Source organism: Physeter macrocephalus, chromosome 21, assembly GCF_002837175.3.
Source record: "Physeter macrocephalus isolate SW-GA chromosome 21, ASM283717v5, whole genome shotgun sequence".
Lineage (NCBI taxonomy): Eukaryota > Metazoa > Chordata > Mammalia > Artiodactyla > Physeteridae > Physeter > Physeter macrocephalus.
This window is the reverse complement of record NC_041234.1, coordinates 91,514,914-91,534,322: the sequence shown is the minus strand read 5'-3', so window position 1 is coordinate 91,534,322 and position 19,409 is coordinate 91,514,914. Positions and strand designations below refer to the sequence as shown.

Genomic DNA, 19,409 nt, shown 5'->3' with positions numbered 1-19,409 from the left:
GGTCATATGGTAGTTCTATTTTTAGTTTTTTAAGGAACCTCCATACTGTTTTCCATAGTGGCTGTATCAATTTACATTCCCACCAGCAGTGCAAGAGGGTTCCCTTTTCTCCACACCCTCTCCAGCATTTATTCTTTCTAGATTTTTTGTTGATGGCCATTCTGACCAGTGTGAGGTGATACCTCATTGTGGTTTTGACTTGCATTTCTCTAATTAGTGATGTTGAGCATCTTTTCATGTGTTTGTTGGCAATCTGTATGAGTGACGTGGTCTTAATGTTACTGATGTTTCCTACCCATTTTTTTTTTTCCCTTTGTTGTCACAGTGAAATTTTTTCAAAGGCCAGACTTTGCAGATTGTTGGACTAGCTGTCAGGATCATGAACCACTCAAGTTTCCCAGTATATTTTAATAATCAGACTTTTAAAAGCACTTGACACATTAATACCCTTAGTGTAGAATTGTCATTTCCTCAGCCAACCCACACACATTATTTTCATGTTATTATACTATTTTAAATTTATGGTGTCTGGAAATAACCAGAAGATGCAAGTAGTGACTTGACGCTTTCTTAGAAAAACCACTTATGTGAGTTCATCTTTACAAGTTTACAAATTATAGGTCATCAGCCCTGGCAGTCAGTGGTCATTTTGAAGCTTCTTTTCTCTAAGGAAGTAGCTCCATTTTTCAGTCACTGCTTGCTTGGTAATGTTATCACCTCTGTTAATATGCAGCTATTAAGTTTTCAATATGTTGTTCCTAATATTTATATTCTGAGAATTTATCATCTTCAGGCCAAGGAGAGTTGTTATATAAGACTGAGGCACTAGAGGCTTCGTTCTTCTGACTTAATCCTTACCCTGTTTGAGTTCTTCCCACGTTATACTCAATTGGAAACAAGAAGTAGACTACCCCGTTGGGCAAGCGGCTGGCTTCCTTGCTCATGACCTTCAGAAATCACCCCTTTAATCTCGTATTAAAAACAGTCTTCTGTGTTTCAGTTTGAAAGTGACAGGATACAAGAGAATCATGCTTTTCATGAGCTGTTCCTAAATTTGTAATAACTGTTTGATTATATTTAGACTTTAAAAACACAATCACCCAGAGCTCAAACCTAAGGATAATGATTTAAATATTCTAAAAAAATGCTCCCCGTCTAGATGGTAAACAGAGGTCCATTTTTATCTTAATTCATAAACTGTGTTTTCACAAATAAATGTATGATTTTAATACAGACACAAACCCTCAATACCAAAGGACAACTATAATTCCATTTAGAGGGCAACTATTTGATATTTCTTTCCGTTTGAAATTTTCTCCTAGAATCTGTAAGCAACTAAGCTTTTGTAGAATATGTTTGCTTCCCTTAAAATCAGCATACCCAGCAAATCCATTCTGTGCTACATATTTGAAGTTAAAATATATTGGAAGTTTTTTTTTTAAAAATCATGTGATTGACTTATTAAGTACACTCAAATATAGAGTCTTGATTCCAGGAGAACCTTCAGGCCCAAAAGAGTCATTATATAAAACCAAGTAGCAAGCAGCTTCGTTTTGTTTTGTTTTTTTTCCTCCTGACCCACCCTACCCCTTTGAGTTCCTCCTATTTTACACCCATGTGGGGATATGAAGTAGGCGGGTCCGTCTCGTCACATTCCGTATCGTTGAGGTAACCAAACGTGATGTAACCGCCCTGATTACCTCCCCAAAGAAGAACATCAATGTGTTCTTCTGAATTCCGTTTATAATGTTTCTCCTTGCATAAATAAGAGGATATGTGTCAGTTGCCCTTTGTAGTTTTCTTAGACCCATTATTTTTGCAGAATAGTAGATTTTGGTTCTAAAGAAATGCTTGCTTATATTTCTGAATGTTCCAGCGAGGCGGGGTTTTAACATTTCTCATGTTCCGTAAGCGTTTTTTAATGACACCCCCTCCCTCCGCCCCACACTAACATCTGTTGTAATAACATTCCATCTTAACTGATTATGTTGACATAGTCATATGTCTATGTAAATAGAGAAGGGGAGTAGGAATGGGTGTCAGGAAAACGGGATTGATGGGAAAATCATTTCACAGTTTAACAGGTTCATTAGTACCAGTACATCATTTATTCTTCATACACACAATAACCATTGCCTGCATATAATGATGAAAAGAAAACAGTGGCAGCGTTTGCAAGACATTTTAGATCATTTTAATGCATTTAGCCTTTTAAAATCTTGCCATGGAGTGTATGGACCCAAGCCCATAGTACATAAAAACGATACTGTTAGTGTGTGCGTGAGCCTGGCTTATTGCTGAAATATAATTCCTTAGAAATGCTACTTTCCTTTGACACTGGGTACAGTGGGAAACTGGGGAAAGCTTAGAGTAGCTGTCACTTAAGTGAAAAAGGAGTCAGTTATTTCTGGTATCTTTCAAAATTGTCATATAAGAAATTGATCTTCCATTGAGGTTTTCTGTTTTGAGGAGAAATATGACAGCTGAGAGATCTTTCACTTCAGTCAAATAAGTCAGGGTTTCAAATAATGAAATAACTTGTAGAAAACGTGTTAGATTTTTCCAAATAAATGTACAATAAAATTACTGAAATTTTTCAAATGCATCCATATCCCTTAATGGATTTGCAGTTTCTTTATTAAGCGACATATTACCAATTGGCACTCTAGGATTCTAGAGACCATCCCCTCTTTGTGGGAGCCATTATTGTCCAAATGGTTTTCTTCGGGACTAATCTCTTCCCTAACCTCAGAGAACAAGTAAATTCCACGTCATCCCTTGTGCGCGATTCTGAACTCCAGTGGAATCACCTGAGAAAATAAGAGTCCCTGATGAGTTGTGTGAAATAACCAACCGAAGTGTAATTCTTAAATTAGGGAGGGTCTCTGATTTAAATACTAGGCCACCAGACTACTGAAGGTGGTTCTCTAGAATAGGAATCAGAAAACTGATCCCTATTGCCAGAAAGGAAATCTTTTTGGCTTTGCAGGCTGTAGGATCTCTGTCACAACTAATCAGCTCTGCTATTGTATTATGAAAGCAACTATAGACAATTTGTTTATAAACAAATGAGTGAAGCTGTGTTCCAGTAAAGCTTTATGTGTGAACACGGAAATTCGAATTCCATATAATTTTCATATTTCACAAACTATTCTTTTGATTTGTGTTTCCAGCTCTTTAAAAATGTAAAAGCCATTCATATTTTGATCCTGTTGGCCATACAAAAGCAGACGACGTACTGGATTTGGCTTACGGGCTGTAGTTTGCCTGACCTCCCCTGTTCTAGATTTTCCCAATTACCTCATTACCATTCCCACCTGTCATAGACTGTGATGGACTCCCTGCTTTGTGGCTCCAACTCCTTGCTTGCTCATCCTGTGTCCCCTCCCCCTAACATCTCATTGCCTTGTAAATATGGAAAATAGAACTAAGGGCATGTATCAATATATAGACTTGTTAATTAGATATATTCTATTTTAAAACTACATGTATTGATTTTACTAATAACAATAACAATCCTGCATGGAGAAAGAGAAAGCCAAAGGTTGACAATAAAGATTAAATGATGGGAAAAGCTAAAGGAGATGGGTTATCTAGCTGGAAGAAGACAAGTTTAGGGATGATGAACTATTATATACTTGTTGTGTTATTGGTGATTAATAGCCATCTTACACTTCAGGGCCCTCTGTATGAGAAAGTATAGACGGATTCTTATAACCCCCATTACCAAAAAAATGCAATTAACTCAGTGATAGAAGAACAGCATTATCTTTCTACATAGGAAAATTTTAATAATCGTAAAGAGTGAATAGCTATTCAGATTCTAGCTCCCTATAAAAAGAGTAAGAGGAAACTAATGCAAACTGCATCAGACCAGGTTGAATTAGACGTAAAGAAAGTGTAACAGTCTAGAAATTTCAAAGTTCAAGGCAGAATTCTTCATTAAGAAAAGCGTAGAACTGGAGTAAAAGCTACCTTTGACATCAAATAGATGGAAAGAAGTCTTTAAAACCCTTCTGATAGGGCTTCCCTGGTGGCGCAGTGGTTGAGAATCCGCCTGCCGATGCAGGGGAAACGGGTTCATGCCCCGGTCCGGGAGGATCCCACATGCCGCGGAGCGGCTGGGCCCGTGAGCCATGGCCGCTGGGCCTGCGCGTCCGGAGCCTGTGCTCCGCAACGGGAGAGGCCACAACAGTGAGAGGCCCGCATAATGCAAAAAAAAAAAAACAAAAAACCAAAAACCCTTCTGATAGGATGTGTGATTAGACTACATTCTTCTATCGGATAAAACCCTACCATTAATTACTTTGCTGATGCCAGTCAATATAGTAGATCCTCTGTAAGTGTAGAGAGGGAGATAATGATATACATTCAGGAGGATTTTGCTTGTCAATTAGGCAAAAGTCATGCTGAAGGCAAATGGAACTGAACATTCAAGAAGACATCCAGGACTTCCCTGGTGGCGCAGTGGTTAAGAATGCTCCTGCCTATGCAGGGGACACGGGTTTGAGGCCTGGTCCGGGAAGATCCCACGTGCTGCAGAGCAACTAAGCCCGTGCGCCACAACTACTGAAGCCCGCGCACCTAGAGCCCATGCTCCACAACAAGAGAAGCCACCGCAGTGAGAAGCCCGCGCACCACAACGAAGAGTAGCCCCCGCTCACCGCAACTAGAGAAAGCCCGCGTGCAGCAACGAGGACCCACCGCAGCCAAAAATAAATTAATTAAAAAAAAAAAAAAGACATCCAGTGACTGAAAATAGTCACAAACAGTATTGGAGCAAACAGTTTTAGTTTGTCATTGATTGTGGAAATAGCCCTTATTTGGGGGCAAGATTTTGCAGGATCTTGCTACCTGATGGGAGGCTTTAGAAGAAATAGAGTTGGTAAGGGTCCAAGCCTGAAGCAATGAACAAAGCTAACAAGAGACAAAAAAAGAGAACAGTTAAAAGCCTTTGAAATAAGACTGAAAATTCAAAACTGAAGTAGAAAAGGAAATCAGTAAAGGGATATGAGAAGTGGTATAATACAGGTGTTGTTAGAGGAGAAATAAGTAGTTCATGTAGTGAATTTGATGAAATGAAGTTATTGAAGAGAGTAGAAAATTAATCTCTCTCTCTCTCTAGTTTTGCCTGTTCTCACATTACTGTTGTTTTCTTAAATAGGAAAACTTGTTCAAAGGATGATTCATCAATTAGGATTGCATTTGGCTGCAAGTAACCAAATTTTATTCCGGTGGCTTGATCAAATAGCCCCACTTAGTATCCTCCTGCTTCCATTCCATTGCCTACAACTGTATCATATCATCAATCCCAGCTTCAAGGGAACCTGCTCATTTGAATTTTATTTTGAGTTGGGCACAGTGCTTTCCTGAGCAGTGTTGTGGTTCTGTTAGTAAGAAAAAAGCAAGGTTAGTGGAGACAAGCATTTGGGTTAGCAAGTGGCAATGTCTGCCATAAATAGTATAAACTTTTCAAATCAATCTAGATGTTGTACTTTCGACCAGAGTCCTCCTAACATCCCTATTGTTTTTCTGCCTTTTAAAAAAGATCACATTTTCTATCTGTCTGGACTGTCATTGTTCTAGTCTTGAGGTTATAACAGATTGATATTTAAGTAAGATGAGGCCACTTCTCAAATACTTTATGTTAAAGATGATAAATTTGTTACTGAGAGGAAGTACCCCTAATAAAAATCTTAACTTCATATTATGCTGCTAATCATCTTCAAGTTAAGAGCAGTACTGGCTACGGTGGTATTGGGTGGTTATATACAAGCTATTGGCTTTAATGTGTAAATACTGAAAAATTATTGTCAGTGTCCATTTTGTAGTCTGGATGTAAAATAAAGCAATAGGCATCAAAACATACACCAGGCAGTGTGCATACTTTCATTTTCAACTTAAATTTTTGCTTCATATCTGTTAACCTTTGTTTCCTATATGGTGTATCATATAGAATCGAAGTGGTTTTCTTCCTTGTGATCGTTTTCATCTTTTCTTCCCACATATTTAGAGCAAAGAAATGGGAGAAATGTCAAATTATAAAGATGTAACAAGATCCTAGAAGAAGAGAAATCCTAGTGATTTCTTCAGCAACAGAAATGTTACCTTATTATATTACGTAGCTCGTCTGATGTAACATGTATCAATGTATTAATGGTTCATATTATTAACATAATGTCAATAACTAGTATAAGTGACCCCCAAAGAATATCTCATAGCTATAATAGAAATGTTTCAGTTATTTGGATATTATTATTGTTCCACCTGAAAGGAAAAGTAATTAATTGCTAAATTTGAAATTATAAATCATTTTTAAAAATTCATTCTTTCTTTTTATTTTTTAAACAACAGCTACAGTGGAATGTTACAATCCAAGAACAAATGAATGGACCTACGTTGCCAAAATGAGTGAGCCCCACTATGGCCATGCTGGAACTGTGTATGGAGGCGTAATGTATATTTCAGGTAAATAATTGCAAATGCAATTAATATAATACATAGACTTTTAGCTATGTTGCCATCTTTCCATCTGGTGTTAATAATAATCCTGGAAATGGATAACCAAAATATAATTTGTATTGATTTTAGAATATATTTTGTGTGTACATTTGCATATGAATCCTTTGGCATTTTATAAGTTTATAAGACTAGCAGCAAACCAATCCTACTGTAAATACCTTACTTAGAAGAAATTGGAAAGCTTTCAGCTTCTCCACCTTGCCTTTCAGTCCCCATACTCTGTACTCCAATAACTCAGTACTCTAATATCCACCATTCATATTCTCTATAACAACATTTAATTCATTTTTATTCAGAATTTAGCTAAACTCTATGAGGAAGTATATCATTATGTAACATATAAGCTCTACTGTGCATAAAACTTGCTACCAATATACATATAATGCATAATAATGTTCATTCTCTCATTTAGTGCAACCCATAATATATGTTTCTCTTGTCCTTAGCATTATAATGGATTCTACTGTGGTGTCATTGCATAAATAATTCTGTGCTGATTACCTGTATTTTGGCCACATGCACATATATTTTTCTAATAAAAAATTCTGAAACGGCTGCAGTTGGCTCAGTGTCCCAGTAACAACTTTCATCCTCAAACTGTTGGTGTTCAAATCATCCTGCTGTAGAATTTAGAAAGGAGTCTTATTTTAATGTAATGTTCACTTCAGGTATTGAAATTTTATTCCGTTATTCAGGTTCTTACCATTTGGCCCTGACATAGTCTACCTCTGAGAGTTTTCCCCCTTTTGAAGGCCTGCCAGTGCCAGGCCAGCAGTTACGCTATTAGAGAACAAAGGCGATAAGGTGATGTTTGTGGTCTGAGTCTCGGAACGCTGCCTTATGAAGTCTGTAATGAAGAAGGATCAGGGAAAGGCCTGTAGTGTATGATTGGCAGGTTTCTGGTGTTAAATATATGAGCAACTATGGGATGTCTTATATGGAAAGAGCCATCCAGGAAATCATATGCTCCACTAATCAATGATTTACACCGTCCACCTATTTTACGTGTGTAGCTGCTATGCCATTATAAGGAGAGCTCCAAGTCCTCTGGGGGAAAAAAAAATGACATTCGAATTGTTCTAGTGGAGCTTTGGCATAACTACGATACATTGCACAAATGACCTTCCCAGTCAGGAGTAGGCTAGGAACCACAGCTGAGTTTCAAACCAAAGAGCACTGTTTTGCTTGCTGGCAATTCAGTGAAGTACAGAAAAAATATCTAAAAGCAGAAAAAAAATGGATTGCCATCTGGCCACCAGACAATAGAGCTTTGAATGATATGGCTAAAGATTAGTTTCGTTTTCTCCCTAATCTGCAGACTATATAGTCTGCTACTTTCATTGTACAGACTGATTTAGATGTGCTCTAAGAATATACTTTGTAGATGATATAGACTCAATAGAGCAACAACGAATCGCTGTACCTACAAAATTCCATATATATTCAGCATTCTAATTCTTTAGCTTTTTAAGAGAGGACACTACCCACCCTCACCCTACCCACCCAAAACTCTACAAAAATAATCAGTTCCGAATATTCGTATAAGCTTGTACATTTGCACAACTCCTTCGACTTTTCCAAAGCATTGTGATTTATTTCAATTCAGAGTCACAATCCTAATGAGAGAACTAGAGTGGACATTTTATTGGACAAATGAGGAAACGGGCACCTAGGCTTTAAAGTGCCCTAGCAGCAGGAGTGAATGATGCTTTGTAGTTGGCATTTCCTGTAAACCCGACTCTAAGAGTGGCCAAAATACATTTTCATTCTGTAAAGCCTCTTAAATCCCATGGGTCTCTGTTTGAGAAAGTCATTACAATAATATAAGCTGCCTTTTTGTTCTTTAAGGAGATGAAGATGTTATTTTCTTTATTTTTAATCCAGAGAAAGTATAGCAGGGAGACATTTATAGGAACAAGGTTGATAAGCTCTAAAATGTCATAATACCTGGATAGAAGTTAATTATCTGTGACCTGTGACAGAGATCCTCCTATTTACTTTTGCATTTTTGTAATAATCTGTTTACCTCATGCCTATAATTTTCATTCTTTAGGAGGAATTACTCATGACACTTTCCAAAAGGAGCTCATGTGCTTTGACCCTGATACTGACAAATGGATCCAGAAGGCACCAATGACCACTGTCAGAGGTCTGCATTGCATGTGTACAGTGGGAGAAAGGCTGTATGTCATTGGTGGCAATCACTTCAGAGGAACAAGCGATTATGATGATGTCCTAAGCTGTGAATACTACTCACCGATCCTTGACCAGTGGACCCCAATTGCTGCCATGTTAAGAGGGCAGAGTGATGTTGGGGTCGCTGTCTTTGAAAATAAAATCTACGTGGTTGGTGGGTATTCATGGAATAATCGTTGTATGGTAGAGATAGTGCAGAAATATGATCCAGATAAAGATGAATGGCATAAGGTTTTTGATCTCCCAGAGTCCCTGGGTGGCATCCGAGCTTGCACACTCACAGTTTTTCCACCTGAAGAAACCACACCATCACCTTCTAGAGAGTCCCCTCTTTCTGCACCTTAAGATCATCCCTACAACTAAGATGCTGTAGTCCTATCTTTGCAATGTGTCCTGAATTCTCTTCTTTCGCCCTCCCCCTTAAGTAGTGTATGTTAGGATTAGCCTCCAGTAATTGATACAAATATTGGAAAAAAAGACGACATTGATGTTCTTTGTGCTGTTTGTTTGGCTTCGAGTGTTTATAAAGTGGTAACAAAACCATTCTGGAAATGTATCCCATAGAAGCTGATGTTTAACATACGAAGAGAAAAAAAAAAAGCAAGGCAAGGTATTGTCTATAAGATGTTTCTGCAGTACTTTTTTGATGCTGTGTACTGGGTGTAAGGTATTTGTCATCTTACATTAGAAAGCCCAATAAACCAAGTTGAAGGTGGATTATAGTAAATGTACAACTGTGCTAACTAGGCTTCAAAGTAAAAAGTTTTCCTTTCATCTTTGATTGTGAGATGTGAAAGGGAGGTAGCCCGCTCCAACAGGAAACAATAGACAAAAGGTTGCCAACTCGCGTGAGCTACCTCCCTCTTTTCATAAAGTATTTTTGACATATCTGTCAGCCCACCTGTCTGTGGGGTACATTGAGAACACATCAAGTTTCTTAGACACACAGGAGAAAGAATAATTGTAATTCACGAATATTAGTTTAAAAAAAACAGCATGACCCCTCAACTTGTAAGCAAGGCTTTGGGGTTTTTTAAGTGTGTATGAATATATACACACACATATATCAAATAGAAGAATTTTAAAAACTGAGTAGCACGTCAAACAAATGCAAAAAAGAAAACTTTGAAATTTCTTCCAAAAAGCAGCTTCCATTAAAATGGGAATTCAGTATGCACGTACTGAATGCACGTATGTAGAATCATACTGAATTTAGGTGAATAAGGGCTAGAAATTTTGAGCAACTGAATTTGTCATTTGGCCAAATTTTTCCTTCCAAAACTGTAATCTACACCTTCTCCTTTGCTGTTGAGGTAACTTACATATTATATGTATTCTGTATACTCAGTTCATAAGATTATTTAGCACAAGGTATAGCAGCTCCACCTGGTGAGCTGCTTTTGCTCAGTGAATTCCACTTCCATGTTTTATTTTTTTTGTTCAATAAAAAAACATTTAATGTCGCTTTGGTGTGAGGTATCCTATTCTTGTCTGAGTTGGCTTCCTTTGGCTTCCTTTGATTAAATACCTTTCTTTTTTTTTTTTAGTATGCCAAGATCCAAATGATCAGAACTTAAGAGTACTGAACAGCTTGGATTAATGAATACTAATGACTTTCATTCAAGGAAGAAAAGAATTTGACCAGGTCAAACTTCATTGGTGAAAACTCATTGTTGGTTGTCTTTGAGGAATTAGTTTGTAGAATATGCTAACTGACCCCTCTCTATCCCCACAGGGTAATAATATGTCTAAACCACAAGAGCAGTGAAATTTCTGGGGTCAGTCTCCCCGATCTTCCAGAAGATCCATCTTGCCTAATGAGAAGGAATTGTGTAAAATGACTTAAGAAATTTGTTCTTGACCGAAAAAATGTTTTCGTAAGAGATTGATAATTATGTTAGGGCCATATGTATGATCTTTCCTACTTTATCTGCAAATGACCAGATTAAATCTGAACCAAAAATTCTGAGCTATTCCAAACCAACTAGAGTGTTGCCAGAGTTCTTATCTAGTGGAGAATTGGCAGTGCCCATGTCACTGCCTCTGTCTTGAGTTAATCATAACGAAGAAAACAATTTTCCCATCAGTGGTACTTTTGAACGTTAGGAGAAGCCTGGTTTGAATTTGAAAAACCCTTTTTGGCAAGATTGTTCTTAAGTCAGAGAAACTGGTCACGTGATTTCAGTTGTCTGCTTATAGGCAGATCAGATTCAGCCATTTGCAGAGAGTTAACACCCTCCTGAACATGGGAACATGTACAGGACAGACTAATGGTCCCACCACAGTCCAGTGTGGGCGTTCCTGGTCAGGCGGCTCTCCTCCAAGCAGCAAAGGTTTTTTCCATCATGTGGCTTCTTCTGCCTCTTGGGTCCTCGGAATCCTCTCCATTCAGTCAGCAGAAGAAAAATGGAACATTGCAGGTATGAGGGCTGTCGGGCTTGAAAGAGGCATGCATCACTTCTACCCACGTTCTGCTGGCCGGAAGTTAATCCTGTGTCCACACAGAAGCCCAAAGGGGACTGGAAAATAGCAGATAGCCGTGTGCCCGGAAAGAAGAGGAAACAGGGTTGGTGATCCGGTCGCAGTTTGCCGCAGGGAATGACAAAGCACCAGGTTCTGTTTGACAGCTTACCTTTTCTGCATCCAGGCCATATGTTATTTAGAACAACAATTCGTGTCATGCAAGTGCTGTTATTAAACAATTCCAACAGCTGGTAAATTATTACACATTTTCCTTCACAGCGAATTAACAGTTTTTCTTTATGAAAAATATCTGCCAGTCATCAGTTGGCTTTACAAGCATTTCTCACATTTGCCTTCCTTAGGTTCTTGATCTACTTGAAAAAGGAGTTACTGAATACATTAAATCTCAAAAGGTTCATCATTTCCCTTCCTGGTCAAGGTTGGTAGAGTGGGAAAGATGAAAGAGAACAGCTACTTTGCCTGTTGCTAGAATTTTTAAAAAATTCATCTCATAATCAGGTTTTGCCCTGAAAAGTAAAATGATGACCTGAACCTGTTTCCTCTCTAATATTACTTTAGAGACTTAACAATATATAAGTATGTATTGTTTCCTTGGAAGTTGCTAAAATAATTCCCTCCCATTATACCTGGAGAGAGTGCCCCCATAGGGCAAGTAAATGGTGTCGTATTTAATTAGTTCAACTGTGACCTTTTTTTTTTTTTCCATTTCAAGGGCCTTTGTGTATTCCCCACCCCCCAAGAATGGTAAGTAGACTTCCTCATGTGGAAAGTTGGCCCTGCCTCTAATTTTATTCTTGGCTCTTGTGTCTTATTTTCAAGGCACTAGACCTCAGGTTTAGTCCTTTCCACATCCGAGATCTCTTGGAGTATGCGGGCAGGAAAGTAAATGTGAAACAAGTTCACAGGGATTAAAGGAATTTTATTTTAAATTGGTCAGGTCATGTAGTATTTTACAACTCTTGGTAATTATAAAAAGGCAAAATACAGAAAAATTGGTAAATACAAGAAAGAAGAAAAGTCATTCATCTCCCCCTGTTATCAGTAGTGATTGCTAAATGTGAGTATATTGTTTTTACACAACTGTCAGAACGTTACGGGTTGGCAAACGTTTTCTGTAAAAATCAGTAAATATTTTAATCTCTGTGGGCCGTTGGTCTCTGTGGCAGCTACTCATCTCTGATGTTGTAGTGCAAAAATGTCGATAATATGTAAATGAATGAGTGAGGATGTGTTCTAATAAAAGTTTAGGACACTGAAATTTGAATATCATATAATTCTCACATAGTATAAAATATGACTCCTCTTTTGAGTTTTCAGCCATTTAAAAATTTTTAGCTCCCAGGCCATAGAAAAACAGACCACGGACCAGACTTGGTCCGTGGTCTGTAGTTTGTTGACTCCTGCATTACAAGAGTGTGTTTCACTATCATTCATTTATTCTTTTTTTAAAAAATTAATCAATTAATTTATTTATTTTTGGCTGCGTCGGGTCTTCGTTGCTGCGCGCGGGCTTTCTCTAGTTGTGGCGAGCGGGGGCTACTCTTTGTTGCGGTGCGCGGGCTTCTCATTGCAGTGGCTTCTCTTGTTGTGGAGCACGGGCTCTAGGTGCACAGGCTTCAGTAGTTGTGGCACGAGGGCTCAGTAGTTGTGGCTCGCGGGCTCTAGAGTGCAGGCTCAGCAGTTGTGGCGCACGGGCTTAGTTGCTCCGTGGGGTGTGGGATCTTCCCGGACAAGGGCTCAAACCCATGTCCCCTGCATTGGCAGGCGGATTCTTAACCTCTGTGCTACAAGGTAAGCCCCCCATTTATTCTTTCAAGAAACATTTACTGTGAACGTATTTTGTATCAGTCAATGAAGAGTCCTAGGGTCTACAAAGATGAATAAAACTGAATCCCTGCCCTCAAGGAGCTCAGTCTGATTGGGTAGGTAGATGCTTACAATGTAGTGTGCTGGAGGCTAGGATGGGTGCCTAAAGAAGCCACATCTGAACAAGTCACAAAAAATAGATGTTTATAAAATGAATGCCTGGGACTCTAGTGCCTGCATTAATAAAATACAACTTTTCTTGCCACAAAGCTATAAATAAAAGAATACGCATAAGGAAGGGGCAGCCCGTCCTTGAAACCCTAGCTCCTGCCCCCTGATCGACTTGATCTAATTACCCCAACTCCCAACTTGTTGGTTCTGTGCTAGGTAGGGTCACACACAACGTGTCCTTTAAAATACTCTGTAACCCGCAGAGTACAGGATGGGATATTTAACAAGACTTCCCTAAAATCTCAGTGCGTCAATATGTTTTTTTACTGCAAGTAACAGAAATCCCCAACTCTAACAATAAGGAAATGTGTTTTCTCACAGAGCTGCAAAGCCCACTGGAGATAAAGGAGGCCCCAGGCAAGATGTAATTAGCTCAGTGTCATCAAACTCCCAGGTTGGTTTTTTTCATTTCCTCATATCCCCACTTGGTTTGCAACAGCATTTGTAAACACTGTGTTCTGCCAGTAGCATCCCTTGTTCACATCCACGGAGAGAGAAAGCCTCTCCCTCAATCATGGAATTTAAATTCTCTTTAGTCTGGTGGAGGCAACCCAGGACATAAGATGCTCGTGGCCCTGTTGGCAGGGGAATGCGGTGCACGGATTGGCTTAGATTAACTATCTTACATGAAATCATTGTTGGGGGATTAACCATAATACCCTCCTCTCTCAAGAAGAACAAGAGGGAAACATGGAGAAGGAAATTTAGCTAATTGGATTTACTGGTTCACTTTGTCCAAAATCAGTCTAGGCTTTTTCTAGGTTCATGTGTTTCAAAGTCTGGGTCACAGCCTATTAGTACAGAAATTCCCAAAGTGTGGTCCAGGCAACCTGGTGTCTCTGAGACTCTTTCAGGGAATTCATGAGGTCAAAACTATTCTCATCATAATACTAAGCTCTCATTTGCCTGTTTCACTCTCATTCTCTCATTCTCAAGTGTACGGTGGCATTTTCCAGAGGTTGAAGGACACACGGTGATGCCATTCCTCTGTCAGGTCATAGGATATGAGTTTGTGTATTCTTGTATTTAAAAAACCCTCAGGGAGTTCTCTGGTGGTCTAGTGGTTAGGACTCGGCGCTTTCACTGCCGTGGCCCCGGGTACAATCCCTGGTTGGGGGCCAAGAAACAAAAGCAAAAAAACCCTCTCATTGTTCGTTTCTAATACAGTAAACATCAATAGCTATAACTCGCATAAACACAACCTCTTTGGTATCCTCAAATTTTAAGAATGTTTGGGAGTCCTGAGACCCAAAAGTCTGAGAACTACTGAGTTGTAAGATCAATTTTAGAAATATTTTTTACAGAAATGGAATAAAAAATAGAGTGTGCCGTACATCATAAATGTAAGTATTGTTTTGTGAAGTTTTCTTTGGATTATGTATATGTGTTTATATATATATACACATACACATGTATTTCATCAAAAGAAAAAAATTCACAAAACAATACTTATATATATGTGTGTGTGTGTGTGTGTGTGTGTGTGTGTGTGTGTGTGTGTGGTTACAATATAAGTAAAATCTTCTAATGTGGGACCTGATCAAAAATGGTTGAAAGCACTGCTCATTGGTCCATGTGACAAAGGCTCTCTTCCCACCATTCCGTCCACCACTAAGGAACACACTCAAGACTCCTGGGTTGTTTGAAGTCCTGACACCAAAGAGCGAGGCCCCAGGAGATACATCACCTAAGGTTTGATTTCTCAGTTCTCGTGTCTTATCTGAAAATCTACCTGTTCCCTCAGTGATTAAACCCAGGCAGCCACAACCACCTATAAGGTCTGCCCTAGCCTGCTAGGAATTTGCACCGAAACCACATTAGAAGAGAACACATACTCTGAACGTAGCATAAGTGGCGCACCATCATGGCAGCAGGCCATGATTTTGATTCGTCACACAAATCTCTTCACGAAGGTGTTTCTCAAAAGGAACAGTAGCTGTAATAGACATTAATAAATATGGAAAGCAGGGACTTCCCTGGCGGTCCAGTGGTGTCGACTCTGTGCTTCCATTGCAGGGGTCACGGGTTCGATCCCTGGTCGGGGAACTAAGACCTCGCAAGCTGCGTGGTGTGGCCAAAAATAAAATAAAATGTACAGCTTTCAAAATAAAGAAATGAATAAATACAGAAGGCAAAAAGGGCCTGACTGTAAGCCATAGAAACCAAACTCCAACCAGCTGAGGCTAAAAGAAAAAAAATACATTAGACCAGTTATTGGGGCATCTTACACAACCATAAGAAGACCAGAACTGTTGCTGGGACACAGGGAAAACCAGAGGAAGGACTCAAAGAGTGTCAGCCCTCTGACTCTGCTTTTCTCTCAGGGTTGGACTCGTTGCTTCCCAGCCTCTTTGACATGGCAGTGGCTAGGAATGGGAGCTCGGAGAACGTCTGCCTTTCCCCACAATGACAAAACGCTCCCCGCTCCCTATCGTCAGCTGAAAACTCCTTGGGAAGCACAGCGATAGGACGGGTTTACATTAGATGCTTACCTTTGGATGAATACGCAAGGGCCTCAGGGCCCTGATGTGAGGGGCAGGAACTCGATCCCTGGAAAGGGGTACATTCCCATTGAACGGGGAAATTATTTTGAGCCAAGATGTCCCCCAAATTGATGTCTAGGCAAATAATAAGTTCAAGCTACACAGAGTAACCCCACTCGGGTCCAAAGGAAAATGTGTGTGTGTGCCAATCAAGAGGTCAAATATTTCTCAAAAGCTAACAGAGTTTGTCTGGAGAACTGATTCCTACTCAGGGCTCAGGAAGTACCTCTCCACCTACTACCTTCCACCTCACTGTGGTCTACACATACCTTCAGGCCTACCTGCTTCGGAAGCCCATCACCTTCACTGTACGGCATCATGGTCCCGGTAGAGACAGAAATGCAAAATGACAAAAACTGGCAGGATCTGAGCTAGGATCTCCAAGTGTTTGTTTTGAGTCTTTAACAAGGCAGCCTCCAAGCTGTTAGTTAAACACAACAAATGTGTAATGAAGTTGCTGTAGCAGATTTTCGGAACAAGGCTGGGAACGTGGTGGCAGGGCACCAAATGCAGTTAGCGTGGCCTAGCCAGGAACAGGTCCTTTGTCCTTGGGACAAATTAGAGTGACTTGTGGCCAGAGCACTCAAGGGCAAGAGTAGGTGTCCTGGTGGCCGCAAGAGCTGATAAAGGCTGGGACATCTGTGACCTTATATCTGGTGCCTCCTTTCTGTCCCTGTACTAGAAGCTTTTTCCCACCAAGTCTTTGATACCCTCAGGTAAGAGAGATGATCACAATCTCTCCTGCTAGAGGCATTGAGAAGGTTACAGGGAAGGTGTGGATGTATTTGGGAGGCTTCTGGATGTGTGTACATAGGCTGTACGTCTCCACCAATTAGGAGTCCAGAATAAAATGTTTGAGACAACTGATTCAGGAGTGAGAGGTTTGCAAGGTCATGGCAATGTCAGGTTGTGTGGTGCTGGGCAACCAGTCAGACTGATCCAGTGCGGAGGGCAGGGGCGGTCACAGCCAGGGCTACGTTCTTCCGAAGTCAGGTATCTGAAGTCAGGGAGTTGGCAGAGGAGCTGAGTCAGGCACACAGGCTGCTGGGCGGCCCATCCGCCGCCTTCTTCCTCATGCTGAAATTTTTAATACTGAAAATGAAATGTAAAGTGACAAGTCTTCATTTCTGGTAAAGAGCCTTCAAGTTGAAAACTTCCTGGCACAACTGAGGACACAGCAATCTGAAGTCTCCTTTTCCTACTCAATACTCTGTAACAACCTACATGGGAAAAGAATCCAAAAAGGAATAGCTATATGAATATGTATAACTAAATCACTTTGCTGTACACCTGAAACTAACACAACCTTGTAAATCAACTATAGTCCAATATAAAATTAAAAATTAAAAAAAAATTAGTCTCCCTTTCCTGCCCCCCTCTGATGACTCTGAATGAGCCCTTCCCACTTGGGAAGGGCTAGGCATCTCTTTTTTGGATTCAATTCAATTAGTCCATAGCCTTAGACTAATGGCCCGAAAGGGCTAATGATCATCATCAGTGAAAATATTTCCAACGATAGAATTTTCCATCACGGGTTCGGAAGGGTGACATTTGTTCAGAGCTCTCAAGAACGGGGCCAGAAGGCTGAGAAGCATGCCTGGGGCATCTGTGGGTACAGAACTGAGCAAAAGCGAGTTTTTACAAATATTTCTTAAGGTAGGCTAAACTGCTGTAACACACAGACCCCCAAATGATAAAGTCATCATTTTTACTTCGTACCCATGTACCAGGCAAGCCGTGTCCTGGGTCTGAGGGCGGCTCTCCTCCACGCAGTCGCTCAGGAGCCAGCTCTCCCATCTACAGCTTCCCAAATAGCCACGATCGTCTCCATCCCGGTGAGCGCCAATCGGAGAGGAGGGAATAGCTGAGGAGCAAGTGAGAGGATTTGCGGGCCAGATCTGGCTGTGGTACACAACTTCCCACACAACTTTCAAGGAGGCTAGGAAATAAAATCTAAGGTTGGACTCAGAAGAAGAAAGAGACAATCGTGGTGAAGCACTAGCAGACGCTGCCCCAGCAAAAGAGTCTCATCTCTTTGATTTAAGAGGCAATGCGTTGCCAAGGAACTGGCAGAATCTCATGCAGCGTCTGTCAGTCGAAAAGATCTCATGGGGCTTGAGATCGTGAAGTCAGAGAGGGGACGAGAGTAGATTGCAGATATCAGTGAGGGAACCCCATCTGCTACGACCCTGGAACTGAAGATTAACTGTACTTAAAACAATCAGGATGACACTGGTCAGACCACCACGTGACCGACTTCAAGATGACGGTCAGAGCTGACTCCGCAGTTTCTGCACGTAGCCCGCTCCCTCCATCTATAAAAGCCCTGCGCATTGCTCAATCCTGGGGGAGCTCCTGAAGCCCAGTGCCGGAGTCAGAACCTCAGGGGACTGTGGGCTCTGTCCGTTTGGTGTAAACTGTGGACCTCTCTTGTCAAGTGGAGAATCAAGAGCAAAATACAGGGGGAAACTGAGTCACGACCTCTGAGGCGTGGTTTGCTTCTTTTTCATAAGAGGAAAAACTCCAAACCCAAAGTTACGCGCTAAGGTTGGTAGCGAGAAATTGATTACAAATGATCGAAGCAGGGCCCGGACCCTCTGGACCAGGGTTTCCAGCAGGAAGCTTTGGATGGCTATCACAGAGGAAACCCCAGTCTCCAGGATGGACCAGGGGAACACAGGGACGTGCTCAAGAGCTGGGCCCGGTGAATTACTTCTGTGAGACTCCTAGGGTTCTGTGACAGAATCGTATTTTCTGACTGCTTTCTGTGTGCCTGCTTTCTGAGGTCCCTCGTGTTTACACTCACTCGTTCATTTCTACTTAGCAGTGTGCAGATACAGATTTTAATGACGTGGGGAAACTTAGCTGATGGTACTGATCGTTCTGCAGGGCAGGAGCTGTGAGGGCCTGAGAAGGCAAGGTCCCAGGAAGTCTAGGGAATTAGACACACTGCCCTTCAGTGTACAGATGTCAAGGGGCAGAGATGGCCATCCTGGCCTGGTCAGGTCAGGTAGGGAAGTTTCACAGGGCTCGACAGGTATGTATGTATGTATTTTTGAATGAAAGATTCTTTAAATTCTATAGTGGGGGCCCAATTGTTTTGTGTCCTGAGCCTGGAGCCTGAGGGAGACTCTGGGGCCAGTGAGGCCAGTGTCTCAAAGGACTCCCATTACTATCATTTAAGAAGAAAGCTCATGAACGGAGCTCCATCCAGAGAGGCCACAGAAGGAATATTTTGTCAGGGGCGCCTGGGACATGGCTGCCCATCTGTCACATCTGGTGGTTGCTCTTTCTCTTTTCTCCCCTTTGATAGATTTCCTCTTTGAATCCCCCTCAGTCACTTACCTCTTCATGGAAGTGGGCAGATCTGGTTCTTTTCCAGGAGCATATCTGAAAGAGAGAGAGAGATCTGAGAGTAAGTACACGGAAAGGGTGGGAGTCTTTGGAAGGTGAAAGAATACCCACTCGTCCATCAGGGAGGCACTACCAAGTTTGCATCCAAGGGAAACACTGTGTGTGGTCACAGGTTAAGGAGACAGAGTTTTGAATGAGCTGGAGAGCTGACCCCTTTGTAGAGGTTGGGCTTAGGAGTCTGAAGGTGGTGAGGGAGGAGGGAGAACTGCGTCA

At 40.9% G+C, this 19,409-nt stretch overlaps 1 protein-coding gene across 5 annotated transcripts in view; it reads left to right on the top strand.

Annotated features, from left to right (window-relative positions):
- KLHL13 (kelch like family member 13) overlaps positions 1–10,181 on the top strand; it is a 180,755-nt gene extending 170,574 nt beyond the window's left edge. For 4 of the 5 annotated variants that reach the window (XM_024128147.2, XM_007121534.2, XM_055081743.1 and 1 more), the window contains 2 exons: positions 6,355–6,468; positions 8,576–9,715. In XM_024128147.2, coding sequence (XP_023983915.1) covers positions 6,355–6,468; positions 8,576–9,063 — 602 coding nt within the window. In that variant the 3' untranslated portion in view covers positions 9,064–9,715. Of the gene's footprint in view, positions 1–6,354; positions 6,469–8,575 lie in introns of all 5 variants that reach the window. The other variant, XM_007121533.2, reaches the window with a different exon arrangement.
- Positions 10,182–19,409: the final 9,228 nt, after the last annotated feature.